The sequence below is a fragment of the Myxocyprinus asiaticus genome, chromosome 6 (genome assembly GCF_019703515.2).
Source record: "Myxocyprinus asiaticus isolate MX2 ecotype Aquarium Trade chromosome 6, UBuf_Myxa_2, whole genome shotgun sequence".
NCBI classification, from domain to species: domain Eukaryota; kingdom Metazoa; phylum Chordata; class Actinopteri; order Cypriniformes; family Catostomidae; genus Myxocyprinus; species Myxocyprinus asiaticus.
The window spans coordinates 38,851,476-38,865,824 of NC_059349.1; the positions used below are offsets into that span (position 1 = coordinate 38,851,476).

At 38.0% G+C, this 14,349-nt stretch overlaps 1 protein-coding gene across 2 annotated transcripts in view; it reads right to left on the reverse strand.

Moving 5' to 3' along the window:
- Positions 1-6,099, reverse strand: part of LOC127442571 (nuclear factor of activated T-cells, cytoplasmic 4-like) — a 38,999-nt gene extending 32,900 nt beyond the window's left edge. For both annotated transcript variants that reach the window (XM_051700706.1, XM_051700705.1), the window contains exons 1-3: positions 5,487-6,099; positions 2,213-2,373; positions 300-806 (exon numbers count right to left, since the gene is read on the reverse strand). In XM_051700706.1, coding sequence (XP_051556666.1) covers positions 300-806; positions 2,213-2,373; positions 5,487-5,634 — 816 coding nt within the window. In that variant the 5' untranslated portion in view covers positions 5,635-6,099. The remainder of the gene's footprint in view (positions 1-299; positions 807-2,212; positions 2,374-5,486) is intronic.
- Positions 6,100-14,349: the final 8,250 nt, after the last annotated feature.

Sequence of the window (14,349 nt, forward strand, 5' to 3'; positions counted from 1 at the left end):
AGTCGCTTTGGATAAAAGCATCTGCTAAATAAATAAATGTAAATGTATAATTAAAGTATAAAAGGATATTGCTCTGCTTTAATAGCTTCATTGTATTTAGCTTTTAGTATTTAGTATGTAGTTTGTTTTTTTTGGTAGCTTTTAATGTGGCTGCTTTATCAAAAGAGTAGCGTGACTATAACTTAACTACTTTAAATTATGGGTAGCTGGTAATCTGGGAAGATACAGTTTCAAAGTATGCCAACAATGCCAAGGGTGGACCATCTATGAGTTTAACAACCATATCTCAGGAGGATCACCTGTTCCAGAGAGGTCTTCCTGGTCTTCTGTGGGATGTTGAGCTCACAGCTTCCTGGAGCCTGAAACTGAGCTGAGGTTTCTCCTGTGTCTGGAATGGAGGAGTGATCCTCTGAGTAGCTCCCACGGCGAGAGGTGCTGGGGGAGGCCAGCGGAGAGTTCCTGCGCTTTTTGCCCCCAGGAGATGTGGGACGCGAGGAGGGCGATAGGCAGAAGTGAGCGGTGGCTTCATTAAGCTCCTCCTCCTCCAGTAGAAGAGAATCACAGCTGGATGCTGGACTCAGCCATCCACGAGATGAGGAACTGGTAGCAGGGCTCGGGCTGGGACTAAGGGAACCTGCCCCTGTCATGACGTCACGGTAGGAGTCTAACAGGGGCAGGTATAGACGCTCCCTGTCCCAGCCACCCCCACTTTCCCAGTAACTTCCACCTGCTGGGCCTGACTCATCCTCAGGGGAGATAGTGGTGATCTGGATGCTGGGACACTCAAGGACTCTGGACTCTGATACCTGGGAAAGAAAAGGTGGGAGAAGGAGAACACTTTCATTCTGGGCCATACAAAATAATTTTTGGGACTGTTATAATACTGTATAAAAAAAAATTATAATAATTATAATACTGTAAAAATAAACATTCTATCATAATTTAGTCAACCTCATTTACTCCCCATCATGTTGTTTCAAACCTGTATGTTTTTTTCTTCTTCCGTGGAACACAAAAGAAAATGTTAGGCAGAATGTTATGCACTGACAGCATCAGTCACCATTCACTTTTTTTTGTATGGAAAAAAGATACAATAAAAATGAATGGTGAATAACGCTGTCAGTCCCTTAAAAAAACGTATTTTGTGTTTCATGGAAGAAAGAAAATTGTATGGGTTTTGAACAATATGAGGGTGAGTAAATGATATCAGAATTTTAATTTTTGGATACATTTTTCTTATCGTCTTCGTATGATAAGACTAAAGTTACAAATCTTTGTTAATTTATGATTGATCATACTCTTGAGTGACTAAATTATCCCTGTATTTACCTTTGTGTTGAATAGTCATATTTATAATGTACTAGCAGGTATTTTTAATTAAAGTTAACAATAAAAGTTAGTGGATGATAACGTTCAAATGAAGCTGCCACTGATCAGACCAAGTTAACCACTGCTTTGAGGTAAAGTTAATCATGCCAGTGAAATCACTAACAAAAAAGGAAAAAAGACTCCATTGTTATACACCCAGGGGAATAGAGTTGCTATTTTTATTGGTATATTTTAGAAAAAGAACGAAGTAAAATATGCCAGTGTGGGACTTGAATCTGGAAAGTTCTGCACTGAGAGTAAAAAAACATTTATATTCCTGTTCATGCACAAGAACATGGTAACATTTAGTGAAATTTAGTACGTGTGCACCATTCTTTCAGTTTTTTAATATTTGCTTAAGTTTTATTTGTATTATTTATACTTGATATACACAATAAGGGTCAGCAAATTTGGTGGTGGTTATGTGGGGTTTAGGGTTGGGGACCCCCCAAGAGCCCTGACACAATTACTGTAAACACTGTCAAGAACCAATTTATAATTCCCAAATACCCCAGAAACATGCATTAAGAAAGTAAATAGGGTCAATTTTGATTTCATGTGGACTTTAAATGTAGAGATTTGACAATAAAATTGTTTCCCTATAAAATAATGCATCCAACTCTATCATTTAAGTAAAAGGCCTTATGTGCCAAAATTAATTATGCACAACAGCTCATGGCAACACAATCTGTTCACATTAAACTCTTCTGGGCAGCAAAAATGAACTCCTGAAATTAAATCCAGACATCTGGGTTTATTTCGCCATAATTAATCACAATGTGTAAAATGATTCTTGTATCGCAATGTTCTAGAAACCTACAATTTGGGCAAATGTGGTTCCCACCTGTATTGATCTAGCTGGCAGACTCTCATATGTCCCACTGAACTCCCTGATTAATGCCCGTCTTGGGGGTGGAGAATGCATGCCAGCCCTCTGACCGGCTGATGGTGAAGGCAAAGGGATTCCCACTGGCTGGCCAGCATGTGTGGATGTCAAGTGGGTATCTGTAACAAAAAGTACACAAAAAAACTATAAATTATTGTACATGGCAAATCACAAGCTTTCAGAGATGCAAACAGCATATATATGGGATAAACAATTGATGAAACTTGAGACGCAAGGCCTCTCATTGCAAAATCATAACAAATACGGGGAAGCCTTTGTGGAGACGTCATTTATTATTTCCACAAGGAGTGCAGACTTGTTTTCCAAAGGTTTTCCAAATGAAATCTGAAATCTCTCTACACTCCATATCAAACATAACTGGAACTCTCAAAGCTTAAAATCTGCCAAATCCTCACAAACAAATCAACATGGTAACCATAGTTTCACAAAAATACCATAGTAGTTACTAAAGTTATTGTTACTATAATAATACTGTGGTATCTGGTATCTTGGTGTTAGCCACCAATGTCAAAAAATAACAAACAAAACAATAGAAAGATTCTGGAAGCTTTTTGCGCTGCTTGAAGGAGATCCTATTTTTATTTATTATACAGCAGTTAGCTCCGGTCTCCGAATCTGATTGGATGAGCAGCATTCCAATAGTGCTTTTTGTATCACTCCGCTTCTCTGTGTTTGTGTCTTTCCAAATAGTGGAGGGGATTTTATCATTCATTTTGATTTCACTCACCTGATTCATTCGGTGACTATTTCTGGAGATTATTTACACCAGTAGGTGGCGACAAATGAGTGTCTTTTATGTTCTGAGTGAGTCATTAAATCAATAATTTAATCAACTGATATGTTAAACAAACAGAGTTGATCACCACCAAAACAATTGCTTATTTTCAATGTGCGTTTTCATACAACATCATCATCCACCGCCAAAGTTTAATTCCAATCATCAAGAACGCAAGTACAGAGAATGCATAAAATTACCTGGATGTGTTCTTGATGAGGCCGAATATCGAGGATGCATTGTATGGTGACTTTTAAAGTCCCCATTTGAAGTCTAAGAAATCATAGTGGCACTGCGGTGGCAAACGAAGGACATTTGTCGTGTTTTCCTTTAAGAGTTTCCCGCTGTAAGATCGCAAAAGTCTGACGGCTCATTGTTGTTTTGTTGGGCATCATTTTAATAAAGTAATAAACATATGGAGGAAACGAGCATTAAAAGACTTTTCAATGTGTGTGACCTCACTGGTGTGTGATAATGCCAGTAGAACTCTCATTGGCTACAAATGTGCTGGGACAGTTAATTGAGCAACTGGAAGATCGCAGTGCATACCAAAGCTTGCAATAGATGCGTTCTACATTCTCCTGTCTTTCCGAGTTTGTTCTCCCAAGCTAGCTTGACAAGATTGGTCTTCATAAGAACACAAGTCCGTTTCCTGCGTTCTTAGGATTGAGAAACACCCAATTTTAAGGTTTATTCACTTAAAAGAATAATTCAAAACAGAGCCAGAACTAGGATGCAATCTTCGGTGGACCACTTGTATGTTTGGGGTACTTAATCTAGTTATGTTTATATGCTTATAATATAGCGGCCTACTATATGTAGCCTAATACTTGTAGCTTTGGTGCTGCTGGCTGAAGTTTTCAGATGGTCCCTTACCACACCTCCACAGTTTTAGCACGTTTTAGCACAATGTGAGGACTTTTCAGATGGTCTCTTACCCACCATAGGCACAATTTCCAACGAATATCAAGGTTAAATTAATGATCTTGGTGACACCATCGGACCAGCTTTAATACGGGACAAATAATTTAATATTTAAATACGGGACGGTTGGCACCCCTACTTGGGACTGCCGCTCTGAAATTATGATGTCCAGAGATTGGATTGCATTCAGACTAGCATGGTAATTCATGGAGCTAGCGCATGCAACGCTACGTAAAGAGACCTTGTCCAAAAAGAACGATTTGTAGCATTGATGGATTATTGCAATTGGACAGCTAATAATTAAAGTCAGAGAAATACAGCCTCTTACTTACAGTTGTTTACATAAACCTGGAGATATTAACACGATTCGTCAATAGAGGTCACAGTGCCCCAAACATTGCAAATGTACAGTTCTATCCTTATAATTGGTCATTTGTACTCATGACAAAAAAGATCTCGTGACCCAGCAGACAATGAAACGAAACCCTGACTTACGTGACAAAAGCTATGGTAGCAAAAAGGGGTAGTGACATGTCCCCCTGTCCCACCCATAAATGACGCCGTTGCGTCTGGGTGATGTATTTGTGCTATCAGTGAAGTTTCTGGGGGGGCTCAAGGCAAATCTAGGGCAATGCCCCCCTAGACCTGGCCATGGTTCAACAACTCTGATTCATTTATGAAAGAAATGCCACTCAAAACCAGTGCAGTGCAGAAACCGGAGTTGTGCTTGAAGCTTTGGTTTCTTCTGGAACTATTTTCGCTGACAGAGAAGAAATGCACAAACTAACACTGTGGCATTTGAAACTATGTTTGTACATTTTGTATGGGCAATTTTTAACATTCAGGCCCCACACAGCAAGTTGCAATCCTTCAGGTTATAAATATGATTAATATGATGCCTGACACATGTGCTTCAATAATAGGAAGGCTTAAGAATTATAGTAAAAATCTGAGGAAAGCAATTGCGGTAAAAGGCAGCAAAGTGATGCGGTGGTGGATACGGAGGATGGGTGGTTGGCAGAATGTGTGCCAGGAAGGGGGAAAGAGGGCAGGGAAAAAGAAAAAGGATGGAATATTGGAGGGAGGTATGTATGTGCATGCTCAGTAAACAGAGATTGAGGGTTCGGGTCCACTCCAGATGGCAGCTGTTAACTTCGCTCACACGCACAGCTGATTAAAAACACATTGCGCTGCGCTCCACACTTACCATAAACACACATGGATAAAACGAAGTTACATAGGGGAATGAGTCAGAGATGAACAGGCAAGCATTCTTAATTTAAATCAATGTTTTGACACTTTCTGTAATAAAGTCAGAAATATGCACAAAAATTCTATCTGAAGCGATTTATATGGGTTAGGCTATTGCATAGGCAGCTACCCTATAAGGGGACAATGGTGATAGTTTATGGATTAGCTACTCTTATGGGTTTGGACCCAGGACTTCTGTTAAAAGACTTTTAACCACTAGGTTTCCACATATGTCTTCCCCCTTCTCAGCTCTGTACTGACCACTGATGCCGACCGGCTCATGATGCGTCTGGCCGCTCTCTGTCATCTCTTCTGGGCCGCAGCGGCTCTGGCGCGGCGGATCCTCCTCGAACACCAGCTTAAACTCGAACTCTCCCTCCTCCCATCCCGAGCCCGGCGCGGCCCCCATCTCTGCGCTCCGCGAAAAGTATAAACGAGACCGGCGACTGATAAATAACTTCTCCCTTACACTTCAGTCAGTATTGGCTCCGTCTAAAACTCGTGGGCTGTCATAAAATTTGGCCAGAATGTCACCGTGCACGCTCCGGTTTCCCGTTCGCGAGACTGCTTTTCAATTAAATTAAAATATGAAAAGTTATCATCAGTCGTCAGATCTGACGGCAGCTACTTAAGTACCACATTTGCACGGATCATTTTCTTATCTCCCCATTGTTCATCTCTTCATGTAACTCTTTTTCTTCCCAGTAGATCCGCTTGCGATTTCCGTGACAGTCGGTTATTATAACTTCATCTCACGAACTTCCATCGTCCAGAGCCGATCGTTCAGATCACACTGATCGCTTCAAATCCATACACATTCACAAGCAATAATAAATAGCCCTATAATGTTACATTCATACCACATCTCCTCCACCGCCACTGAACAGAAAAGTTATATGAAGTTTCTCGTTCTTTACCCTTAATTGCCTTTGGGCTGGTTACTCAGACCCGTTTGTACCGTTTCTCACTCCCTATTGGGCGTTTGACTTGTCAATCAAAAGACCCCTCTCTTTCCCAGTTTTGCATGCCCTCTTTTGCTGCACACTTCCAGATTGGTCAGTTGCACTGTAACCACATCTTTTAGGGTGAAGTGCAACTTCATGATATCCACAAGAATCTATTCCAACACACATTTTTTTTTAAAGATGAAACACATTCTTCTCTGTCCGTTTGTGAATTCCCTGGACAAGAACAAGCAAGAAAAGCCGTTTCTGGTGAAGAGGTTCTGAGAAAACATATTTCATTGCTTTTCCACATATTTAACAGTTTATTTGTGTACAAAAGATGGTGGCAATTTTAAAACTCCCTTAAGTGGAAGACAAAACATTGATGCTGCCTATCAGCCGTATAAAGGTTGATGCATCCGTGTGATGCCATAATGACATTGTCCTTTCCTTTGTCATTCCCTGTCTTCCTATCATACTTTTTTGTTCCTCCCCTTCATTTTCCCCAAGTCTTTATCCCAGTTCTCCCTCCATTCCTCCCCTTATTAGAGCCCAAGCACTGAAAGTGCAGAGACCCTATTGTTCTTCTAAGGATTATTATTATTATTATTATTATTATTTCAATGTTTTCAGACAAAATGTGACAGGATCAACTCATCGCCATAATCATATGCTAGATTTAATTTTGTTATATGGTGTTGATGTTGATCCTATAGAAATTCTACCACAGAGGGATGACATCTCAGATCATTACCTCGTCTCTTGTTTGCTGCGATCAGCTAATGTCACACAATCTACACCATGCTAACATTCAGGTTATAACTATTCTTTCGACCACTAAAGATAGCTTCAATAATAATCTTCCAGAATTGTCTCACATACTCACTAAGCCAAAAAGTCTAGAAGAACTTGAAGTAATAACAGAAAATATAAATACAGTCTTCTCTGGCACTCTTGATATTGTCGCACCCCTTCGATTAAAGAAAATTCAAGAAAAAAGCCTGCACCATGATACAATGATCACACTCATGCTCTCAAGAAAGCAGCTCTGAAAATAGAGCGCAAGTGGAAGAATACAAAATTAGAGGTATTTCTGTAGCTACAGACAGGCACTAAAAGATGCCAGGGCAGCATATTTTAGCAAACTCATAGAAAATAACCACAACAATCCAAGGTGGGTTATTCAGTACTGTGGCTCAACTGGTTATGAATAAAGCATCGACTGAACCAGATCTAGTAGTCTCATAATTTTCCTCACAAGCAACTTTAATCCTTCACTGTCATAGGTCATGAAGAGCTAACAAAACTTATCAAAAAATCAAAAGCCACAACATGTATGTTAGATGCAATACCAACTAAGCTCTTAAAAGAGGTATTCCCTGTAATCTCAGAACCTCTTCTTAATATTATTAACTCCTCGCTATCCTTAGGACATATCCCAAGAAGCTTGATCCTGGAGAATTGGCTAATTACAGACCGATTTCAAATCTACCATTTATGTTGAAAATACTAGAAAAGGTAGTGTCCACACAACTATGTTCATTTCTACAGAGAAATGGAATATATGAACAATTTTAGTCAGGATTTAGGCCCCATCACAGTACAGAGACTGCACTTATCAGAGTTACAAATGACTTGCTCTTATCATCTAATCGCAGTTGAATTTCTCTTCTAGTGCTTTAAGATCATAGTGCTGCTGATCACGACATTCTCTTGAATAGGCTGGAGAATTATGTTGGCATTAGTGGACTTGCATTAGCATGGTGCAGGTCCTATCTATCAGACTGCTACCACTATGTATGTGCAAACGAGGAATTGTCAAATCAAACAAAGGTTAAGGATGGAGTGCCACAGGGACCAGTGTTAGGGCCTCTGCTTTTCTCCTTATACATGCTTCCCCTGGGAGATATTATCAAGAATCATGGAATAAGTTTCCACTGTTATGCCGATGATACCCAACTTTATATTTTTTCTAAACCCAATGAAAATTCACAATTCTCCAAATTAGCAGAGTGTATCAATGAAATCAAAGATTGGATGGCCAGAAATTTCCTTCTACTCAATTCCAACAAAACAGAGGTACTAAATATTGGACCAAAAACCTCTAAAAATAATCCGCTAAAATATAATTTGACTCTCGATGGATGTTCTGTTATGTCGTCTTCTACAGTGAAGAACTTGGGTGTTATATTTGATACCAATCTGTCCTTTAAAAATCAATTTCCAATGTTTATAGAACGGCATTCTTCCACCTCAGAAATATTACGACACATGCTCTCTGTTGCTGATGCAACTAATTCATGCATTCATGACCTCAAGACTAGATTATTGTAATGCATTACTGGGAGGATGTCCAGCAAGTTCAATAAATAAACTTCAATTGGTTCAAAATGCAGCTGCCAGAGTGCTGACAGCCAAGAAATCTGATCATATTAGCCCCATTTTATCATCGTTACATTGGCTACCTGTTAAATTTCATATAAATTTTAAAATTCTGTTAACTACACACAAAGCTTTGAATGGTCTAGCTCCACAGTAATTAAGTGACCTTCTGACATGCTATATTCCATCACGTTCATTACAATCACAATATTCTGGCTTGTTCTTTTTGTTTTTTGTTTTTTGACTCGACCATCCCCGGGTGGTCGAGTCAATTCACTCGGAGGCCGCATAAAAGTAAATACCATGACTTACACAATACGTCAACTCATAAAAGACATCCTTTGTGTGAGCATGTAGATATTGTGTGGCCATCCGTAGTGTCCACTCTCAAACTGGCCGGGAACTTCCACGCAAAATTTCTTTAAGGAAAAATGTTATTCACAAAACAAGCTCCGGCCGCTAGGCGGAGCCAACGCAAAAAGAAAAAAGAAACTAGAATGACGCCCAGCTTCCTCAAGAGTAAGTACAGCGAGTCGACCCACTCACATGAGAAACATCCAATGGTTTACTCAGACATTGATTCAATAAAAGACATTGCCTGATTTGGACATGTAAATACTTTGCAACTGTTTTTCATTTCTATTCTCAGTTTGGCCGGAAACATCAAAGCAAACGAGATCTTTTTCTGATGTAAGAGTTTCTTATATTCCTTGAACCAATCGCGTTTCTCTCTTGTCGAACTCGCAAAGTCCAGGAACAAGAAAACATTATGGTTCTTCCAAGAAAGCTTCCCTTTGTTCCTCACCTGGCGCAACACAAGATCTTTATCGGATGATCTCAGAAATCTAGCCAGAATCGGTTGGAGCCTGTCTCCCTCAGCAGATCTGTGAGCAGGGTCTCTGTGAGCTCGCTCGATTTCCAGCTTGTGGCCTATTATGTCGAGCAGACTCGGGAAAAGCTCATCTAGGAATTGCTAAATGTAGTAATTGTAACATAATACTATGACAAGGTTGCGAATGCCACTGGGGGAGAAATATGACAGTTTTTTATTATTCAAGTACAGTTTAATGTGAATACTTTTTTACTTACACTCAAAGTATATTTTTGGCTAGATACTTCAGCCATTAATTTTTCACTCAGTTTTCATACTTTCACTTAAGTATAATTTCTGAGTACTTTTTACACCCCTGTTCATTTGTGCTCCTGTGACAGAAAAAGTGCAGATCACACCCGCTACTCATTCTGGTTTCTCTCAATGTCATGTAGGTTTTTAAAATACACATCAAACCCCTTTCTAAAATTCAGTTAGAATTATGTTTTATATCAGGAAACAAACCATCCATACTGTATTTTCCTTCAGATATTTTATATTTTCTTTATATAGACTACTAAAAACACTAAGAGCCTAATTAAGTGTTTATTTATTGATACTTTTTTAAAATTATTTGTATGCTATTTTCTTTGTTGTATTGCTTTGAGAAATGTTAAGATTCTTGAGAAAAGATAATAATAATAATAATAATAATAATAATAATAATAATAATAAGTATAATAATAAAAATAAAAAGAAGTTTAGAGCACATCATCAGACTGATATAAGATGACTGGAATACTTAAAATTACACATTGCGACATAATATCTAATTATGGCTTAATATCTAATACAATTCTCAAACTAAATCTAATCATGGTTTTACTACAGGAATATTGTAGTAACCATGGTTAATTTTATGGAAACTATGGTTTAACTTAATCCCATGGTTAAACTATAGTTACTGTAGTGAAACCATGGTTAATTTTTGTAAGAGTAAACAAAACAGAAGTTTAAAAAAATGTGGTTTACGCTCACAAATGTAAATAAAAATAAATAATAATGACTTGAATTATGACTAAAAATAATATTATAAATTATCCATTATATCCCCAAAAAATCGCAAAAAAAAAAAAAAAAAAAAAAAAAAAAAGAAAAACATTTATAGAAGTATCGGTATTGTTATCGGTATCGACGATATTGGACTTGAAATTATTGGTATCGGATTGAAAAGAAAATAAGTGGGATCGCCCATCTCTACTCCAGGCAGCTTGGATGTCAGAGCCCCTCCTCTGGATCGCTTCAGATGATAATGTGGTTGACGTCGCTTTCTAAATTGAGAAAGGCCAGTCCATGTAACCATGGAAACCTCACACTATTGCCTACATGACCTGCCAGTCAATCCATTACTAGAGATCTACTGGCCGGATTGATCCAGGCAAATAGCCAATGCGCATTTGTTAATACCACAGTGTGTCTCGTTTCGAAGGCTGAGCGCTAGGTAGGACGCGTCCTTTGAAGGCTGCAGTATACCGAGCGTCCTCGTTTAAACGAGACGGCCTTCGTAGGACAAACAGAAAGTAACATGGTTGCTATGACAGCACGCCACTCTTTAACAAGCGCGAGCGCTTCGAGTGAGACGGTAACAAAGTCCCTTTAGAAGGGAATGTATGAGGTAAATTTTAGGAGAGTTCTAATGATGTAAAGAGAAAATAAAATAGATTTACAGGTGTACTTTTAGTATAATACTTTATTTTAATTATATATTAATATAATAATACATATTATATACACTGCACCCATCTACTTAGGTACTTCAACTTGGGAATTAACATAACTTGCGTTTGAACATCGTATTTACGGGCAAATTGGCGTTATTTTATTTATTTATTTATTTTGACATTTCCGTTGAAGCAAAGAATTGTGGGTTGTAAGTTCCCACGAAGGATACACCTCATGCATCCTCCGTATTCCCGCGAAAGAAGGTCGCATTTGAAGGCTGCATACCAATTGTCCTACTCGCTTTTCTGAAACGAGACAGCCTCTATTAAGTATGCGGCCGAGAAACGCGACACAGCGTGTCTGATCTGTGTTGAATGACTCTCTGGCTGTGAATCTTAGATCAAGGTGTGGGTGTGCTCAAAATACGCGGAAGAGTCCACAGAATAGGGGAGAAATCGATTTTGATAGCATAAAAGTGAAATAGTATCAATATTTTACTGAAATTAGACATATATACTCAAATTGCTTCAAAATTGTTTAGAATAATGTCAAATGTCAAATGCATACATGTGCTCACCTTGAATTGTTTTACAAAAGCCACAGGGTGGAAATGGACCAGTTGTGCTTGGGCCCTTCATTGCTGCTTGCAGCTATATTAAGATCTGTTTCTCATTATTCTCTGTAGTCTGCACTCTGTCTGAGACTGGAGACGAAAAACTTAAATAAACATGTTCTCTCTCCCCCGCTATCTCTCCCTCTCTGACAATTCTCACAATAATTATCTTTTGCCTTTATTTTCAAACTTGTCTCATACCTTTCGCCTTAGAAGAGAGCTTTTCGTGCCTTCTGTTGCCCTAAAAAAATGATAGTTGCAACTGTTTCTGTTGCATTAGGTTTCAGTGTCTAAGAGTTTGAATTGCATTCCCTTTGGCTGAGTGATGTGAGCAAAGTACTTGAACTGTTATTCTGAAAGAAAATGGGCCATATGAAGAATATGAGCCATTTGAAATAGGATCTCATGTGTTGTTAAGCATGGGTCTTGATTGTGAAACGGCCTACTATGTCTAGTTATATTTATCAGAGTTAAGCATGTGCTTCATCAGTGGTAATCTGTGCGGTTTTCAGTTATATATTGGTAGTTGGCATTAAAGGGATAGTTCACCCAAAAATGGAAATTCTCTCATCATTTACTCACCTTTATTCCATCCCAGATGTGTATGAATTTCTTTTTTCTGCTGAACACAAAGATTATTAGAAGAATATCTCAGCTCGGTAGGTCCTAACAATGCAAGTGAATGGTGGCCAGAACTTTGAAGCTCCAAAAATGACATAAAGGAAACATAATTCTATACGACTCAAGTGGTTAAATCCATATCTTCATAAGCGATACTAGGTGTGGGTGAGAAACAGATCAATATTTAAATACTTTTTACTTTAAATCTCAACTTTCACTTTTACAAAATGTAAAAGTGAAATCACCACTTTCATTTTCAGAATGTGAAAGTGGAGATTTATAGTAAAAAAGGACTTAAATATTGATGTATTTCTCACACACACATTTCACATTTTATGTGAAAATATTATTTAATTGTGTGTATTTAGAAAATATAAAATGTTACATATGAAATTTGCCTCAGCAAGCCAAAGGGGTCTGACATTTCATTTCAAAAACATAAAAAAGGTATTTTCCCTCACCATCATTTCCACTTAGGAATTCCATTTAACACAATACAGAATTTGAGATGTGGTTTAAATGGCACTGTGATGGGAATTTTCATGATAAATGACAAAAATGACATAAATCTCCTGTGGTGCATGTACATACACTTTTGGAAATTTTTAGTAGACCCATTTTTAAAATTTGTGACTGTCTGTGAGACTTAAGTCCATAGTGCTAAAAGTGCCTGAAATTGAAGAAACACCCATTAATTGAGAGACAAGGAAAATTTGTACTTCATTTCAAATTCATTTGTCACACAGCAAGGACATTTAAAATGAACTGAAGGCAAAAAGTCGGTTACAAATGGTGAAAAAGTCCATATTATGTGTCAAAATATGCACACTAAAAATGTGCTGTGACCAAAAGCATATTTTTGGGAGAATATTGCCGTCCTGTGGTCAACAAAGATAGCTGATATGTTTAGTTCCCACACAGCCTCCAATTATGTAATCATGACGTATATGCAAATTTGAACTGTTACTATAAACTTCATGCAACACAATCATTAAGTCGCTCACTTTGCTGCTCCATGGAACTTGGCCATGAGAGTTTTGAGAAGCTTATGTTACTCCTGGGAAAAAGGTCACTGAAAAATGACCCAGAGGTCAGAAATAAGGAAGTGGATTTTCTCACTATTGGTTTCTTTCTCTCTCTAACTTTCTCAGAAACTTCTCAAACATCATAGTAGTTTCCTATTTGGGGCAGGGTTTAGGAATGTGACATTTTGTGTCAGAAATGACCACATACAGGCACTACTCATGGAAATAGGAATGTCAGTGTTTGTATAATGTTGTGAAGAGAAATCCTTTACTGTCTTAGTGTGTTGCCAAAGCTTACAAAGTGTTGATAGTGCCAAGAACTTGTCACTCTTTTCTGCAACATGGGAATAATATTATGTTAATAAGTATTCCCTGCCAGTGTTAAGCACGTATATTTGTGCATGTGAGAACAAATAAGTAAATAGAATATTCTCACACATAACCTCATGAAAACAAACACACAGATTAAGGACACTTTATTGTTGCTTTGGTAAACAGGAAATCATTCCTTATGGTTGTGTAAAATTCTATACTACTACAAGTCAACATGAAATCAAATAGATTCTATTTACTTTCTTAATACACATTCTTGTTCACAAGAAAATGTCTTTGTAATCTTTCATCAAAGTGTATCCTCCTGCTTGGGAAGTGTAACTTTCCTGTTTGGCCGACATCACCAATACCACCAATACCAATACAACCCCTACCCCATCCCCCCAAACCAGTTGACAAACCAGTTTTTATGACCCAATCAATTCCCAGTGGATTAAATGAAGTCCTGCCCTATATTTATTATGTGTTGAAAATTTGGCTTCACATGTTATGGCTTGTGAATAATTATACCTAATTAGTGATTTGAACACTAATTTGTGGATGAGTAAAAAAAAAAAGAAAAAGAAAATTGGTGTTATTCATACATTTGAAAGGAATAAACACACACACACACACACACACACACACACACACACACACACACACACAAATCATTCTGTCATAATTTACTCAC